This window comes from Pan paniscus, chromosome 8, assembly GCF_029289425.2.
Source record: "Pan paniscus chromosome 8, NHGRI_mPanPan1-v2.0_pri, whole genome shotgun sequence".
NCBI lineage: Eukaryota > Metazoa > Chordata > Mammalia > Primates > Hominidae > Pan > Pan paniscus.
In genome coordinates this window covers 56,155,774-56,173,623 of record NC_073257.2, presented here as the reverse complement: position 1 = coordinate 56,173,623, position 17,850 = coordinate 56,155,774, and the positions used below count along the sequence as shown (strand labels likewise).

General features: G+C 48.3%; 1 protein-coding gene across 8 annotated transcripts in view; it reads right to left on the bottom strand.

Annotated features, from left to right (window-relative positions):
- ZNF487 (zinc finger protein 487) overlaps positions 1-17,850 on the bottom strand; it is a 48,389-nt gene extending 30,539 nt beyond the window's left edge. For 3 of the 8 annotated variants that reach the window (XR_004664619.3, XM_008969830.5, XM_055092680.2), the window contains exon 1: positions 15,234-15,554. Coding sequence is in view for 5 of the 8 variants with exons in the window: in XM_034930378.3 (XP_034786269.1) it covers positions 15,561-15,662 (102 nt within the window). In the remaining 3 variants the exon portion in view is untranslated. Of the gene's footprint in view, positions 1-15,233 lie in introns of all 8 variants that reach the window. The other 5 variants (XM_034930378.3, XM_024930558.4, XM_008969831.5 and 2 more) reach the window with 5 other exon arrangements.

Sequence of the window (17,850 nt, the reverse complement as noted above, 5' to 3'; positions counted from 1 at the left end):
CACCCCTGTGGTTCCAGCTACTGGGCAAGCTGAGCTGGAAGGATCGCTTGAGCCCGGGGGTCTAGGCTGAAGTGAGCTGTGATCAGGGCCCTGCACTCCAGCCTGGGTGACACAAGACCCTGTCTCCAGAAAAAGAAGAAAAAAAAATGGCTTGAGAGCAGGGAAGAGAGACTGGCTTTGGGTGTTATTAAGGTTAAGGAGTGGGGCGGAAATGAAGGCTCCAATGCACATGCTGGGGCCTGCGTGGCTTGAACTTGCCTTTAGAGCCAAAAGAGGAAGCACCTGGGCTTTTGAATCAGCCATCCAGGTGTGGGACAGAAGGGGAGGGAAGAGGTGGGGCTTGAGAGCTGACAGTAGTCAAAGATAAAATGTGGAGTCAGATTCTCTAGTTCATAAAAACTACATTTACATAGAATGTAAAAAAATGGAAAATTAAAAGAGAATTGACCAACAAAGATGAAATTGCAGCAAAGAAAAAGTGATAACACAGGAAGTGAAACTCGAATTGAGCATTTCCTGCAGTGCCACCCGGTCCTTGTTCTCATCATGCAGGTTTCCTGCTCCTCGCAGAGCCAGCAAAGTTTACTTTGCGGTGTAGGAACTCTCTTCTAGTTGTCCTCTTCTTTTCCACCCTCCATCAACTGGCAGGCTTTGCAAGTGCTCCCATAATAATGGTGCAAACTGGCCAGGTGCAGTGGCTCACGCCTGTAATCCCAGCACTTTGCGAGGCTGAGGTAGGAGGATCACCTGAAGTCGGGAGTTCGAGACTAGCCTGACCAACATGGAGAAACCCCGTCTCTACTAAAAATACAAAATTAGCCAGGCGTGGTGGCCCATGCCTGTAATCCCAGCTACTCAGGAGGCTGAGGCAGGAGAACTGCTTGAACCCGGGAGATGGAGGCTGCAGTGAGCCGAGATCACGCCATTGCACTACAGCCTGGGCAACAAGAGCAAAACTCCATCTCAAAAGAAAAATAATAATAATAATAATGGTGCAAACTTTGGCCAGGCACAGTGGCTCAGGTCTATAATCCCAGCACTTTGGGAGGCCAAGGCGGGTGGATCACCTGAGATCAGGACTTCGAGACCAGCCTGACCAACATGGTGAAACCCCGTCTCTACTAAAAATACAAAATTAGCCAGGCCTGGTGGCGCACACCTGTAATCCCAGCTACTCAGGAGGCTGAGGCAGGAGAATCGCTTGGATCCAGGAGGTGGAGTTGGCAGTGAGCTGAGATCGCACCATTGCACTCCAGCCTGGGCAACAAGAGCAAAACTCCATCTCTAATAATAATAATAATAGGCCGTCCATGGTGGCTCACGCCTGTAATCCCAGCACTTTGGAAGGCCGAGGCAAGCGTATCACCTGAGGTCGGGAGTTCACGAGCAGTCTGACCAACATGGAAAAACCCCGTCTCTACTAAAAATACAAAATTAGCTGGGCGTGGTGGCACATGCCTGTAATCCCAGCTATTAGGGAGGCTGGGGCAGGAGAATCCTTGAACCTGGGAGATGGAGGTTGCAGTGAGCCAAGATCGTGCCATTGCACTCCAGCCTGGGCAACAAGAGCGAAACTCCATCTCAAAAAATAATAATAATAAAAAAATAATAATAATGGTGCAAACTCTGAAGTTTACAACGTGGCTCCAAATGTATTACTAGTAGGATCACCATAGTGCAAGTGTTATCACCTTTAGAGATGAGGAAATAGAGATGTCAAGGCTTTTTTTTCTTCTAAATCATTGGTATCTGCTGTTATTTTACACTTCACAGCCACTTAAATTTAGATGCTAAATTTACATCAGAAATACTTGATCTATAATTAGATTTTATTAAATTTACTATGGATAAAAAGGCATTCACACACCCAAATTATTCTGGGCACTTAAAAGCTTTCCGGCTGGGCATGGTGGCTCACGCCTATAATCCCAGCACTTTGGGAGGCCGAGGCGGGCAGATCACCTGAGGTCAGGAGTTGAACTCCTGGCCAACATGGTGAAACCCCGTCTCTACTCAAAATACAAAAAATTAGCCAGGTGTGGTAGCACATTCCTGTAATCCCAGATACTCAGGAGGCTGAGGCAGGAGAATCACTTGAACCCAGGATGCAGAGGTTGTGGTGAGCCGATATCTCACCATTGCACTCCAGCCTGGGCAACAGAGTGAGACTCCGTCTCTAAAAAAAACAAAACAAAAAAGAGGCCGGGCTTGGTGGCTCACACCTGTAATCCCAGCATTTTGGGAGGCCAAGTCGGATGGATCACCTGAGGTTGGGAGTTCGAGACCAAACTGACCAACATGGAGAAACCCTGTATCTACTAAAAATACAAAATTAGCCTAGCCGGGTGTGGTGGCACATGCCAATAATCCCAGGTACTCGGGAGGCTGATGCAGGAGAATCACTTGAACCCGAGAGGCGGAGGTTGCAGTGAGCCAAGATCACGCCATTGCACTCCAGCCTGGGCAAAAAGAGCAAAACTCCGTCTCAAAAAAAAAAAAGTTTTCCAATAACTGAATCAAGTATCAGTATTTAAATTAAAACTTACATTAAAAGTAAAAGTAAACATTCAGGCCTGGCATGGTGGCTCACACCTGTAATCACAGCACTTTGGGGGCCAAGGCAGGTGGATCACCTGAGGTCAGGAGTTCGAGACCAGCCTGACCAACATGGGGAAACCCCGTCTCTACTAATAATACAAAAATTAGCCAGGCGTGGTGGTGGGTGCCTGTAATTCGAGCTACTTGAGAGGCTGAGGCAGGAAAATCACTTGAACACAGGAGGCGGAGGTTACAGTGAGCTGAAATAGTGCCACTGCACTCCAGACTGGGTGACAGAGTGAGACTCAGTCTCATTAAAAAAAAAAAAAAAAAAGCTTCAATACCTGTTAACTGCTGAGGAACATTACAACAATATAAACAGAAATAAGCTCAAAATGCATGTTGAAGCATTACAAAATACTGAAAAGGAATTTTTTTTAAATACTGAATTCACAAGCTTATAGTTCACTTCTGTAACACAGCTGTTAACTCTTCCTTGGTTACTTACATAATGTTAGACTGAATTAAGTAGAATTTTCCTATGAAATTAGCTTTAAATAGTGAGTTGACTTGACTAATAATATATGCATCACTGTGCTTCAACATCCAGTCCATTGCTATTCTCTGTGACTTGTGTATGTCAATATATACCAGTGTCTTGTGGTTTCTCTCTTTTCAGTACCATTAGATACACAGTTGATTTTTTTTTTTTGGAGACAGAGTCTCGCTCTGTCGCTGAGGCTGGAGTGCAGTGGCACAATCTTGGCTCACTGCAACCTTCGCCTCCCAGGTTCAAGCGATTCTCCTGCTTCAGCCTCCAGAGTAGCTGGGATTACAGGCCCACGCCGCCATGCCCTGCTAATTTTTTGTATTTCAGTAGAGACAGGGTTTCACCATGTCGCCCAGGCTGGTCTCAAACTCCTGAGCTCAGGCAATCTGCCTAGCTCACCCTCCCAAAGTGCTGGGATTACAGGCCTGAACCACTGCACCCAGATTTTTTTTTTTTTTTTTTTTCGGAGACAGGTTCTTACTCTGTCACCCAGCCTGGAGTGCAGTGATGCAATCAGAGCTCACCACAGCCTTTATCTCCTGCTCAAGTGATCCTCCTGCTTCATCCTCTCCAGTAGCTGGGACTATGGGCATCTGCCACAATGCCCAGCTCATTTTTTTTATTTTTATGTATTTATTTTTTTGAAACGGAGTCTTCCTCTGTCACCTAGGCTGGAGTACAGTGGCAAGATCTTGGCTCACTGCAACCTCCATCTCCAAGGTTCAAGCGATTCTCCTGTCTCAGCCTCCCCGATAGCTGGGACTACAGGTGTGCGCCACCGCACCCAGCTAATTTTTTATATTTTTGGTAGAGACAGGGTTTCGCCATCTTGGCCAGGTCAGTCTCAAACTCCTGGCCTCAAGTGATCCACTCGCCTCGGCCTCCCAATGTGCTGGGATTACAGGCAGGACCCACCGCACCCAGCCGACCCCATCTCCTTAAAAAAGAAAAAAATCCACATATACATGGACCCACACAGGTCAAACCCATTTTGTTTAAGGGTCAACTGTACTTTTATTATTAGAATTCAATAAGAGATTAAATGAATGCTTGATGCCCCATCTTCAATTCTCCACTTCAGCGCAAGGTGAATTGAGTAACAGGGACCAGGTTACATTGGAAAAAAAAAACATTTTTTGACAAAATGTAAGGACAAAAATGGTTACCAATTGGCCAGGCATGGTGGCTCACGCCTGTAATCCCAGCACTTTGGGAGGCCGAGGCAGGTGGATCACGAAGTCAGGAGATCAAGACCATCCTGGCCAACACGGTGAAACCCCGTCTCTACAAAAAATACAAAAAATTAGCCGGGCGTGGTGGCAGGCAACTATAGTCCCAGCTACTCCGGAGGCTGAGGCAGGAGAATAGCGTGAACCCGGGAGGTGGAACTTGCAGTAAGCCGAGATCACGCCACTGCACTCCAGCCTGGGCGACAGAGTGAGACTCCGTCTCAAAAAAAAAAAAAAAAAAAAAAATGGTTTCCAAGACCCTGAACATCAGAAAACAGAGAGTAATCCCTAAGAGATAGGAAACAAATGAGATGAGTCCTATAAGTGCCCCAGCTAACTGACTTGAGTAGTTTGTAGAATGTGCTACAAGGAAAAATAACTAAGGCAGAGCCTGGCAGATTCCTTGAGTTGAAAAGATAGATTTGATAGTCTGGGGAGACACAGGCAGCTAGAATTCACAGAACACAGCATCAGAGAACAAAGAGCTGCATGGAAAGAAAACCCCAGAGACCTGCAGCGTTCCCCTTGAGAGTTCAGCAGTGTATTGATCAGCACATGAGTATAAGGGCATTACCCACATCTGTCAAAAGAACCATCTAAAAAGATCAGAGGGAACAGTGCCCAGTGCTCACACAGGGCATGGAATAGTGCCTGTTCCTACACCTGGCAGATTAGAAATGTCATAATTCAGGCTGTGTGTGGTGGTTCACGCCTGTAATCCCAGCACTTTGGGAGCCCGAGGCGGGCTGATCACTTGAGGTCAGGAGTTCAAGACCAGCCTGGCCAACATAGTGAAACCCCGCCTCTACTAAAAATACAGAAATTAGCTGGGCATGGTGGCACATGCCTGTAATCCCAGCTCTCAGGAGGCTAAGGCAGGAGAATCACTTGAATCCGAGAGGTGGAGGTTGCAGTGAGCTAAGATCGTGCCACTGCACTCCAGCCTGGGCAACAGAGTGAGACTCTGTCTCAAAAAAGAAAAGAAAAGAAAAGAAAATGTTGTTCTCCCTCTCCCCTCTCCCTCTCCGTCGTCTCCGTCTCCCGCTTTCCACGGTCTCCCCCTCTCCCTTGTCTCCGTCTCCCGCTTTCCACCGTCTCCCTCTGCTGGACTGTACTGCCTCGATCTCGGCTCACTGCAACCTCCCTGCCTGATTCTCCTGCCTCAGCCTGCCGAGTGCCTGGGACTGCAGAGGCACGCCGCCACGCCTGACTGGTTTTTTATTTTTTGGTGGAGACGGGGTTTCACCGTGTTGGCCGGGCTGGTCTCCAGCTCCTGACCTCGAGTCATCTGCCCGCCTCGGCCTCCTGAGGTGCCGAGATTGCAGACAGAGTCTCGCTCACTCAGTGCTCAATGTTGCCCAGGCTGGAGTGCAGTGGCATGATCTCCGCTCACTACAACCACCACCTCCCAGCCGCCTGCCTTGGCCTCCCAAAGTGCTGAGATTGCAGCCTCTTCCCAGCCGCCACCTGGTCTACGAAGTGAGGAGCGTCTCTGCCTGGCTGCCCATCGTCTGGGATGTGGGGAGCGCCTCTGCCCGGCCGCCCCGTCTGGGATGTGAGGAGCGCCTCTGCCCGGCCGCCCCGTCTGGGAGGTGAGGAGCGTCTCTACCCGGCCGCCACCCCATCTGGGAGGTGAGGAACACCTCTGCCTGGCCACCACCCCATCTGGGAGGTGAGGAGCGCCTCTGCCCGGCGGCGACCCTGTCTGGGAACTGAGGAGTGCCTCTGCCCGGCCGCCCCGTCTGAGAAGTGAGGAGCCCCTCCGCCCGGCAGCCGCACCGTCTGGGAAGTGAGGAGAGTCTCCGCCCGGCCACCCCGTCTGGGAGGTGGGGGGCGCCCCTGCCCGGCAGCCGCCCCGTCTGGGAGGTGGGTGGTGCCTCTGCCCGGCCGCCACGTCTGGGAAGTGAGGAGCGCCTCTGCCCGGCCACCACCCCGTCTGGGAGGTGTACCCAACAGCTCATTGAGAACGGGCCATGATGACAACGGCGGTTTTGTCGAATAGAAAAGGGGGAAACGTGGGGAAAAGAAAGAGAGATCAGATTGTTACTGTGTCTGTGTAGAAAGAAGTAGACATAGGAGACTCCATTTTGTTCTGTACTAAGAAAAATTCTTCTGCCTTGGGATGCTGTTAATCTATCACCTTACTCCCAACCCCGTGCTCTCTGAAACAAGTGCTGTGTCAACTCAGGGTTAAATGGATTAAGGGCGGTGCAAGATGTGCTTTGTTAAACAGATGCTTGAAGGCAGCATGCTCCTTAAGAGTCATCACCACTCCCTAATCTCAAGTACCCAGGGACACAAACACTGCGGAAGGCCGCAGGGTCCTCTGCCTAGGAAAACCAGAGACCTTTGTTCACATGTTTATCTGCTGACCTTCTCTCCACTATTGTCCTATGACCCTGCCAAATCCCCCTCTCCGAGAAACACCCAAGAATGATCAATAAATACTAAAAAAAAATTAAAACAAAATAAAATAAAATTTTTGAGGATCAAAAAAAAAAAGAAAAGAAAATGTCATAATTCATGGCCCATTGGGTAAAGTACTCAGGAAGATCTAGCCTTAGCAGTGGGGAATAATTTGCCCCAGAATGAACAATGCCCTGGACCTGCCTAATAATCCTGAAAAGACAAAAACCAAAGAGAACAAACTGTTTTCAGGTAACTTAACTATATCCCAGAATAAAGCTCAAGAAGATTCACAGGAATACAAAAATATCCTGCATCCAATAAGTAAAATTCACAATGCCTAACATCCAATAAGATACCAGGCATGTAAACAGGCAAGAAAGCATGACCTACAATGAGAATTACAGTATAGGAAAGATATAAAAACATCCAGTCAAAATTCTGAAAATGGGCCAGTTGTGGTGATTCACACCTATAATCCCAGCGCTTTGGAAGGCTGAGGTGAGAAAATTGCTTGAGCCCAGGAATTCAAGACCAGCCTGCACAACCTAGCAAGATCTCGTCTCTAAAGAAAAAAAAAAAAATTCTGAAAATGAAAACCAGGTTTGAGATGAAAAATACACTGAATGAAATGAACAGCAGATTAGACATTACAGAAGAAAAGATTACTGAACTTAAAGGCAACTAAGTTCATTTCTGAAAAAAAAATCCAAAACAATGAAAAGAACATCACTGAGCTGTGTCATGATTTAAAGCAGCCTAAGATATACATAACTGGAAGGAGGATGGGGGGTTGTTGGCATAAAAAATATTCAAGGAGATGATGGCCTAAATCTTTCTACCCTTACAATAAAAACCCATAAATCTAAGGCCAGCTGCAGTGGCTCACACCTGTAATCCCAGCACTGCCTGGGAGGCCGAGGCAGGAGGATCACTTGAGCTCAGGAGTTCAAGACCAGCTTGGGCAACATGGTGAAACCCCATCTCTACCAAAAACATAAAAAAATTAGCCTGGAGTGGTGTGCGCCTGTGGTCCCAGCCACTTGGGATGCTGAGATGAGAGGCTGACCTGAGCCCGGAGGCAGAGGTTGCAGTGAGCTGAGATCATGCCACTCCAGCCTGGGTGACAGAGTGAAACCTAATCTCAAAAACAAACAAACAAACAAACAAAAAACGAACAACCTGTAAACCTATAATTCCAAGAAGCTCAATGAAACCTAAACAAAGGAAAGCCACCACGCCCGGCAACAAAAATGTCTTTCAAAAATGAAAGCAACACTTCCAGTTCAGGGTACTGCTTCATACTCCTCCCATTAAGTAAAGCTCAACACCCTGAAATTATATATAAATAAACATGATATGGACTGAAAGGCAGAAAATAGCAGACCAGCACGGGATCTTGGAACTCAAAGAATGACACAGTGCTGGGTTCACTGGGTATTCTTTTTGCCTCATATATCCCAGACTAGATGTTACAGAAGCCAGCAATCTGAAAACATCAATGGGTACAGATTTTAAAAGCCTAAGAAAATCTGTCGCTTTTGAGCCAAAGGACAAGGAGAGAAGGAGCTTTGTTAGAAAACTTTTAGGAGCCGGGCGCGGTAGCTCACGCCTGTAATCTCAGCACTTTGGGAGGCCGAGGCAGGCGGATCACGAGGTCAGGAGATGGAGACCATCCTGGCTAACATGGTGAAAACCCCATCTCTACTAAAAATACAAAAAATTAGCCAGGTGTGGTGGTGCACACCTGCAGTCCCAGTTACTCAGGAGGCTGAGGCAGAGGAATCGCTTGAACCTGGGAGGCAGAGGTTGCAGTGAGCCAAGATCACGCCATTGCACTCCAGCCTGGGTGACAGAGCGACACTGTGTCTCCAAAAAAAAAAAAAAAATTCAAGCAATATACAAAAAGACAACTCCTCCACTAGGTGCAGTGGTTCGTGTCTGTACTCCCAACACTTTGGGAGGCTGAGTTGGGGGGAATTGCTTGAGGCTAGGAGTTTGAGACCAGCCTAGGTGACATAGTGAGACTTCCATCTCTACAAAAAAATTGATTAAAACAAAAAAAACGGGCCGGGCATGGTGGCTCACTCCTGTAATCCCAGCACTTTGGGAGGCTGAGGCAGGTGGATTACCTGAGGTCAGGAGTTCGAGACCAGCCTGGCCAACATGGTGACACCTCATCTCTACTAAAAATACACAAATTAGCTGGGTGTGGTGGCATGTGCCTGTAATCCCAGCTACTTGGGAGGCTGAGGCAGGAGAATCTCTTGAACCCGGTAGGGGGAGGTTGCAGTGAGCCATGATTGCTCCATTGCATTCCAGCCTGGGTGACAGAGCAAGACTCCATCTCAAAAAAAAAAAAAAAAAAACTAGGCCCAGCAGGATAGCTCAGGCCTGTCATCCCAGCACTTTGGAAGGCCAAGGTGGGTGGATCACCTGAGGTCAGGAGTTCGAGACCAGCCTGGCTAACATGGTGAAACCTCGTCTCTCCTAAAAATTATAAAAATTAGCCAGGCATGGTGGCAGGTGCCTGTAATCCCAGCTACTCAGGAGGCTGAGGCAGGAGAATTGCTTGAATCCAGGAGGCAGAGGTTGCAGTGAGCAGAGATCATGCCATTGCACTCCAGCCTGAGCGACAAGAGCAAAACTCTGTCTCAAATAAAAAAAAAAAAGCTAGAACGAGTAAGTTTAGAAAGGTCATAGAACATAAGCTCAACTAAAAAATCAACTGTATTTCTATATATTAGCAATAAAACATGGACACCTAAATTAAATTAAAAATAAAATACCATTTGTAATAATTGAAAAAATTACTAAGCTATAAATTTAAAAAATACTTTAAATTGCTAATCTCTGTATCATTCCAATTTTAGTATATGTGCTGTCGAAGCAAGCACACTTAGCTATAAATCTAACAAACACATATCAGACTTGTACGCTGAACACAACTTGTACCCTGAATACTACAAAATGCTTATAAAATAAATCCAGGGCTGGGCGCAGTGTCTCACGCCTGTAATCCCAGCATTTTTGGAGGCTAAGGCGGGTGGATCACGAGGTCAGGAGTTCAAGACCAGCCTGGCCAAGATGGTGAAACCCCATCTCTACTAAAAATACAAAAAATTAGCCAGGCGCAGTGGCAGGCGCCTGTAGTCCCAGCTACTCAGGAGGCTGAGGAAGGAGAATCATTTGAACCCGGAGGGTGGAGGTTGCAGTGAGCCGAGATCGTGCCACTGCACTCCAGCCTGGGTGACAGAGTGAAACTCCATCTCAAAAAAATAAATAAATAAATAAATAAATTCAGGAAAATCTAAGCAAATGAAGAGACGTACTATGTTAATGGATTAAAAGACTCAATATAATAAAGATGTCAGTGCTCTCCAAAATTCCAAAACAATATATAAATTGAACATTTTTCCTATCAAATTCACAGCAAGAGTTTTTTTCTTTGTTTTTTGTTGTTGTTGTTGTTGTTTTGTTGTTGTTGTTGTTTTAGAGACAGGGTCTCCCTCTGTAGACCAGGCTAGGGTACAGTGTTAGTGGTGTCACTATAGCTCACTATAACCTCAAACGTCTGAGCTCAAGCAAACCTTACACCGCAGTGTCCCAAGTAGCTAGGACTACAGTACAGGCATGTGCCATCACATCCAGCTAAATTTAAAATTTTTTTTCATACAGACAGGGTTAGCTACATTGGCCAGACTGGTCTTGAACTCCTGACTTTGATTTTCCCGCCTCTACCTCCCAAAGCACTCAGATTACAGGCATAAGCCTACATGGCCAACCACAGCAAGATATTTTATAAACAACCTTATTCTAAAATTTATATGTAAAGACAGGGGAAGGCTGGGCATGGTGGCTCACACCTGTAATCCCAGAACTTTGGGAGGCCAACGCGGGTGGATCACTTGAGGTCAGGAGTTCAAGACATGCCTGGCCAACATGGTGAAACCCCGTCTCAACTAGAAATACAAAAATCAGCCAAGCACAGTGGCATGCACCTATAATCCAAGGTACTCAGGAGGCTGAGGCAGGAGAATCACTTGAACCCAGGAGGCAGAGGTTGCAGTGAGCCGAGATCGCACCACTGCAACTCCCGCCTGGGTGACAGAATGAGACCCTGACTAGCCGGGGCAACATGGCAAAACCCTGTCTCTACAAAAATTGGCCAGGCGCGGTGGCTCATGCCTGTAATCCCAGAACTTTAGGAGGCCGAGGTGGGTGGATCACCTGAGGTCAGGAGTTCGAGACCAACCTGACCAACAAGGTGAAACCCCGTCTCTACTAAAAATACAAAAAATTAGCCGGGCACAGTGGCAGGTGTCTGTAGTCCCAGCTAGTCGGGAGGCTGAGACAGGAGAATTGCTTGAACCCGGGAGGCGGAAGTTGCAGTGAGCCGAGATCGTGCCACTGCACTCCAGCCTGGGCGAAGGAGTGAGACTCCGTCTCAAAAAAAAGGCAAAGCGGTCTGGTGCAGTGGCTCATGTCTATAATCCCAGCACTTTGGGAGGCCAAGCCAAGTGGATCACTTGAGGTTAGGAGTTTGAAAGCAGCCTGGCTCATGCCTGTAATACCTGCACTTTGAGAGGCTGAGGTGGAAGGATTGCTTAAGCCCACGAGTTCAAGACCAGCCTGGGCAATACAGGGAGACCCTGTCTCCACCAAAAAAAAAAAAAAAAAAATTTAACCAGGTGTGGTAGCATTTACCTGTGGTCCTAGCTACTTGGGAGGCTAAGGTGGGAGGATCTCTGGAGCCAAGATGATCGAGGCTACAGTGAACTATGATCACACAACTGCACTCCAGCCTAGGCAACACAGTGACTCTCTCAAAAACAAACAACAAAAAAAAAGTCCAAGGTTATGCAAAACTACTCAATATGTCTTTTTTTGGGATACAAACAATTTTAGTCAAATTATAAAGAAAAGCAAGTTAAGTGACAAGCATAAAGTTGAAGACAGTGGTTACCCTAGGGCAAAGGAGGGAGCCATGAGGCAGAACTACACAAAGGACCACAAATATGAGGGTAGTCTTCTGTTTCTTTTTTTCTTTTTTTTTTTTGAGACGGAGTCTCACTCTGTTGCCCAGGCTGGAGTGCAGTGGCGCAATCTCAGCTCACTGCTGCCTCTGCCTCCCAGATTCAAGAGATTCTCCCACATCAGCCTCCCAAGTAGCTGGGACTACAGGAAGCATTACCATGCCGGGCTAATTTTTGTATTTTTTGGTACAGATAGGGTTTCACCATGTTGAACAGGCTGGTCTCAAACTGCTGATCTCAGGTGATCCTACCACTTCGGACTCCCAAAGTGCTGGGATTATAGGTGTGAGCCACTGTGCCCGTCCTTAAACTCCTTTGATTAAAAATATAGGCAGGGCACAGTGGTTCACACCTGTAATCCCAGCACTTTGGGAGGCCGAGGCGGGCGTATTACCTGAGGCCAGGAGTTTGAGATCAGCCTGGCCAACATGCCAAAAGCCCGTCTCTACTAAAAATATAAAAAATTAGCCAGGCATGGTGGCGGGCACCTGTAATCCTAGCTACTCGGGAGGCTGAGGCAGGAGAATTGCTTGAGCCGGGCAGGCAGAGGCTGCAGTTAGCTGAGATCTCTCCACTGCACTCCAGCCTGGGCAACATGAGTGAAACTTCGTCTCAAAAAAAAAACAAACAAACAAAAAAAAACATATATATAGATAAAACAAAACTTACCAATTAACCTTTTTAAAGTGTACAGTTCAGTCTTAAGTAGATTCACATTGTTGTGAAACAGATCTCTAGAACATTTTCATCTTGCAAATCTGAAACTCTGTACCCATTAAACAACTTCCCATTCCTCCTTACCGCAGCCTCTAGCAACCACCATTCTACTTTTCTGTTTACATGAATTTGACTACTTCAGATTCTCATATAAGTGGGGATCATATAATATTTGTCCATTACTGGTTTACTTCACTTAACATAATATCGTCAACATTCATCCATGTTGCAGCATATGACAACCTTTTCTTTTTTATTTTCACTTATTTATTTATTTATTTTTGAGATGGAGTCTCACTCTGTCACCCAGGCTAGAGTGTAGTGGTGCCATCTCGGCTCACTACAACCTCCACCTCCCAGGTTCAAGCAATTCTCCCTGCCTCAGCTTCCTGAGTAGCTGGGATTACAGGCGCCCACCACCATGCCCAGCTAATTTTTGTATTTTTAGTAGAGACAGGGTTTCACCATGTTGGCCAGGCTGGTCTTGAACTCCTGACCTTAGGTGATCTGCCCTCCTCGGCCTCCCCAAGTGCTGGGATTACAGGCGTTAGCCACCGCACCCGGCCATCTTATTTTTATTTTTTGAAGAGATGGAGTCTTGCTCTGTCACTCAGGGTGGAGTACAGCAGTGCAATCATGGCTCACTGAAGCCTCAACTTCCTAGGCACATGTAATCCTCCGACTTCAGCTTCCAGAGTAGCTAGGACTACAGGCACATGCCACAATGCCCAGCTAATTTGTTTTTGAGACGGAATCTCGTTCTGTCACCCAGGCTGGAGTGCAGTGGCATGATCTCGGCTCACTGCAACCTCTGCCTCCCGGATTCAAGCAATTCTTCTGCCTCAGCCTCTCAAGTAGCTGGGATTACAGGCATGTGCCACCACGCCCGGCTAATTTTTTTGTACTTTTAGTAGAGACAAGGTTTCACCATATTGGCCAGGCTGGTCTCGAACTCCTGACCTTCTGATCCACCCACCTCGACCTCCCAAAGTGCTGGGACTACAGGCGTGAGACACCGCGCCCGGCCTGCCCAGCTAATTTTTGTATTCTTTATTTTATTTTATTTTTTGTGGAAACAGGATCTCGCTATGTTGCCCAGGCTGGTCTGGAACTCCTGGACTCAAGCAATCCTCCCACCTTGGCCTCCCAAAGTGCTGGGATTACCAGCATGAGCCGCTGCATCCAGCCAAGATTTTCTTCCTAAGGCTGAATGATATTCTATTGTATATGACACATTTTGTTTATCCATCTATCAATGGACACTGGGGTTACCTCTCCCTTTTGACTATTGCAAATAATGCTGCTATGAACATGACTGTACAAGTAACTGAGTCCCCGCTTTCATTTCTCTTGGATTCAGACCCAGAAGTGGTACTGCTGGATCATATGGCAATTCTATTTGTTAATTTTTTGAGGAACTGCCATACTGTTTTCCATAGCTGCTGTACCATTTTACATTCTTACCAACAATACACAAGGGTATATGTCTTAATATATGGGGGCTGGGTGCAGTGGCTCATGCCTGTAATCCCAGCACTTGGGGGGCTGAGGCGGGTGGATCACCTGAGGTCAATAATTCGAGACCAGCCTGGCCAACAAGGCAAAATCCTGTCTCTACTAAAAATACAAAAATTAGCCGGGTGTGGTGGCACGTGCCTGTAACCCTAGTCACTTGGGAGGCTGAGGCAGGAGAATTGCTTGAAGCCAGGAGGTGGAGGTTTCAGTGAGCCAAAATCACGCCACTGCACTCCAGCCTGGGCGACAGAGGGACACTCCATCTCAAAAAAAAAAAAAAATATATATATATATATATATATATATATATATATATATATATATATGGAACCTAAGACAAAAGCCTGCACTCACCCCTAATCTGCTAAATTCAAGTTCTCTCCATGATGAGGTTTCAAAAGGAATTAGTGCAAAATGTATTTAAGGATATGACCAGAAAGGAGAAAGAAAAAACAAATGGCTATTACACACACAGCAGAAAAGTAACACTAGGAGGCAAAGGAACTCAATGAAGAAATATTTCGGTGGGAGGCGGTGGTTCAGCCTGTAATCCCCGCACTTTGGGAAGCTAAAGCAGGAGAATCACTTGAGCCCAGGAGTTCAAGACCAGCCTGAGCAACATAGTGATACCCCTGTTTCTATTTATAAATAAATAAATATTTCCAACCAAAGAATACAAACTTAGTAAAGCTAATGAAGGAAGAACACAGTGAAGAGCTGCCGATGTAAGAGAAAAAAAGGAAATTTCCGGAGGAAAAAAGTTCAAAGATTTGCAACTATTTCCTCAGAAGGAACTGGGAAAAGGGAGTTTTGAGTAATAAGGCCTTGTGCAAGTTTCTGACTCTTAAGGATGTGAATGTACTGCCTTAAAAAATAAACTAAAAAGAGCCTCTTTTCTCACCACAACTCAACAATCATGAAGGTATCCTTGCAAGTGTGTGTAGACCTCTCATGCCTCCTAGGTCCAGGGTCACTCGTCCAGGACTCTCCCAATATCCCTGCCCAGAGGAAGCGCTTCCTCAGACTCGGTTCCTTCTGGTTGCCCTTGTCTCGCTTCTCTAGGGTGGGCTGGCCGCTCCCGCACTGGGGTCAAAGATCCTCCGGGTTCCCTCTGCCACGACTCGCCCTGATCCCAAATCCCAGCCCCACGGTCCCCACCCCCAGCGGGCCCAGTCCCCGCTCGATCCTGGGTGTGCGGCCCTCGACCTCAGACCCGGCCCCTGCCCGCCGGCCGCCCCTCACCTCGGCCTCGGAGGCTCCACGATCCCTCTCTCACAGCCCGCACCTCGGCGGTCTCTCGGAGGAGGGAGGAACCCGAGGTACCTGGTAGTCGTAGCTGAGGAACTTACAGGATTGTTGACCATCTCACCATGGAAACTGCCGCAGCGCTCCCTGGGCGGGGCCGCCGAGGGGCGGGGCCTGCGCGAATCCCGGGCGCCCGCCAGTCCAGCGCTCCCTGCGCTTCCGGAAGCCCTGCTGCTCCCGCGTGCCTAGCGGGGGCTCGGCCCTATGCCACGGGCATCCCACCCTGCTACCAGCTGCCCTCTTGTCCGCTGGCCGGACTCTTACCCCAACCTTCTTCAGGAAGACACGGCGCAGTCCGGCTTCCCCACGAAAGCGAAGGTCGCTGGGACCGCGGCTGGGCGTCCGGGGGCGGGGCCGCGACGCCATTGTGACGCGCTCGGAGCAGGGCTGGGCCGAGGACCCCGGGCGCTGGAGGGCAGGCCCCAGCCACTGCTCCTGAAGCCCTGGAGGCAGCTGACGCTTGAGGCCGCTGGGCGCCGCAACGTGAGCCCAAAGGACGCCCCGCTTCAAGACTGGCGCAAGAGGAAAAAATGAAGGTCGTTGTCTGCGGAGGATGTTAGGAGAACGAGAACTGCGGGTCGGAGAACTGACCTAGCTTAAGGAGCGCAGGCAGCCTCTGCCGCCGGCTCTTGGGGAGACACGGAGAGGATGGGGTCCCCGCTCCGCATCAGGTCCTCTGACGCACCCTGGCTTTCCAGGAGGTAGGACTGGCCACAGGCCTCCTTCCCAGGGACAAAGTGCAAGGCAGAGGCTGTCAGCAGCGTGACCTTCGCTGCAGGAGAAATACGCGTCCAGTTCGTTTTCGTCAGAGTTCTGCTACATCAGGCCTGCCGTATTTGCTGTACACAAAGCAGCCAACTTCCCAGGCCTGGGTGCGGAGGTATTTGTTAAGCACATGCACACAGTTGGAATTAGCAGCCTCAGGGATCAAAAGTTGTCCTTTTTTTTTTTGGAGACGAAGTTTCGCTCTTGTTGCCCAGGCTGGAGTGCAGTGGCGCGATCTTGGCTCACTGCAACCTCCGCCTCCCGAGTTCAAGTGATTCTCCTACCTCAGGCTCCCGAGTAGCTGGGATTACAGTCGTCCGCCACCACGCCCGGTTAATTTTTTTTTGTTTTTAGTAGAGATGGGGTTTCACCATTTTGGCCAGGCTGGTGTCGAACTCTTTTTTTTTTTTTTTTTTTTTTTTGAGACGGAGTCTCGTTCTGTCACCCAGGGTGGAGTGCAGTGGCGCGATCTCAGCTCACTGCAAGCTCCGCCTCCCAGGTTCACGCCATTGTCTTGCCTCAGCCTCCGGAGTAGCTGGGACTACAGGCGCCTGCCACCACGCCCGGCTAATTTTTTGTATTTTTAGTAGAGACGGGTTTTCACCGTGTTAGCCAGGTTGGTCTTGATCTCCTGACCTCGTGATCCGCCCGTCTCGGCCTCCCAAAGTGCTGGGATTACAGGCATGAGCCACCGTGCCCGGCCTGGTGTCGAACTCTTGACCTCAGGTGATCCACTGGCCTCGGCCTCCCAAAGTGGTAGGATTACAGGCGTGAGCCACCGCGCCCCTGCCCAAGAGTTGTCATTTCTGTAGCAAAGCAGCTAAGCAATATTCTTTTGCCTGCCACCTAAATGTGATTAGGTGCAGCATTATTAAGAAAAAAAATAAAAAGCTCGGGCGTGGTGGCTTACGCCTGTAATCCTAACACATTGGGAGGCCAAGGCGGGTGGATCACCTGAGATCAGGAGTTTAAGTTCAGTCTGGCCTACATGGTGAAACTCCATCTCTACTAAAAATTCAAAATTAGCTGGGTGTGGTGGCACATGCCTGTGATCCCAGTTACTCGGGAGGCTGAGGCAGGAGAATAGCTTGCACCCGGGAGGCAGAGGTTGCTGTGAGCCGAGATCTCGCCATTGCACTCCAGCCTGGGCAACAAGAGCGAGACTCTGTCCCAAAAAAAAAAAAAAGCCCTGAGACCCACGGTAGCTGGCCTGGATTACTTGATGAACATAAACAGGTTCACAGAAAATTGATATCAGACGAGTTCTTTCTGTGACTGAGGGAAGGAGAAAATAATTCCGATCAGTGATCTTGCCTGCATAAATAAAAACTGGCACTGCGCAACCACACACACAGAAGAATAAACATCCCTTCTTCAGCTAGCATGAGTAATTACTGCTTTTTCTCCAATGACAGCTTTAGCTCCTCTCTATTCCTCCTGCTTTCTGGATTTTAAAAAAAATTTTTTTTTTTTTTTTTGAGAAGGAGTCTTGCTCTGTCGCCCAGGCTGGAGTGAAGTAGCACAATTTCGGCTCACTGCAACCTCTGCCTCCCAGGTTCAAGCAATTCTCCTGCCTCAGCCTCTCGAATAGCTGGGATTACAGGCACCTGCCACCTAGTAGAGATGGGGTTTCACCAGGTTGGCCAGGCTGGTCTCAAACTCCTGACCTCAAGTGATCGCCTGCCTCGGCCTCCCAGAGTGCTGGGATTACAGGCGTGAGCCACCGCGCCCCACCTAAAATTGTTAAAATAATCTTTGAGTGGCCGGGCGCTGTGGCTCACGCCTGTAA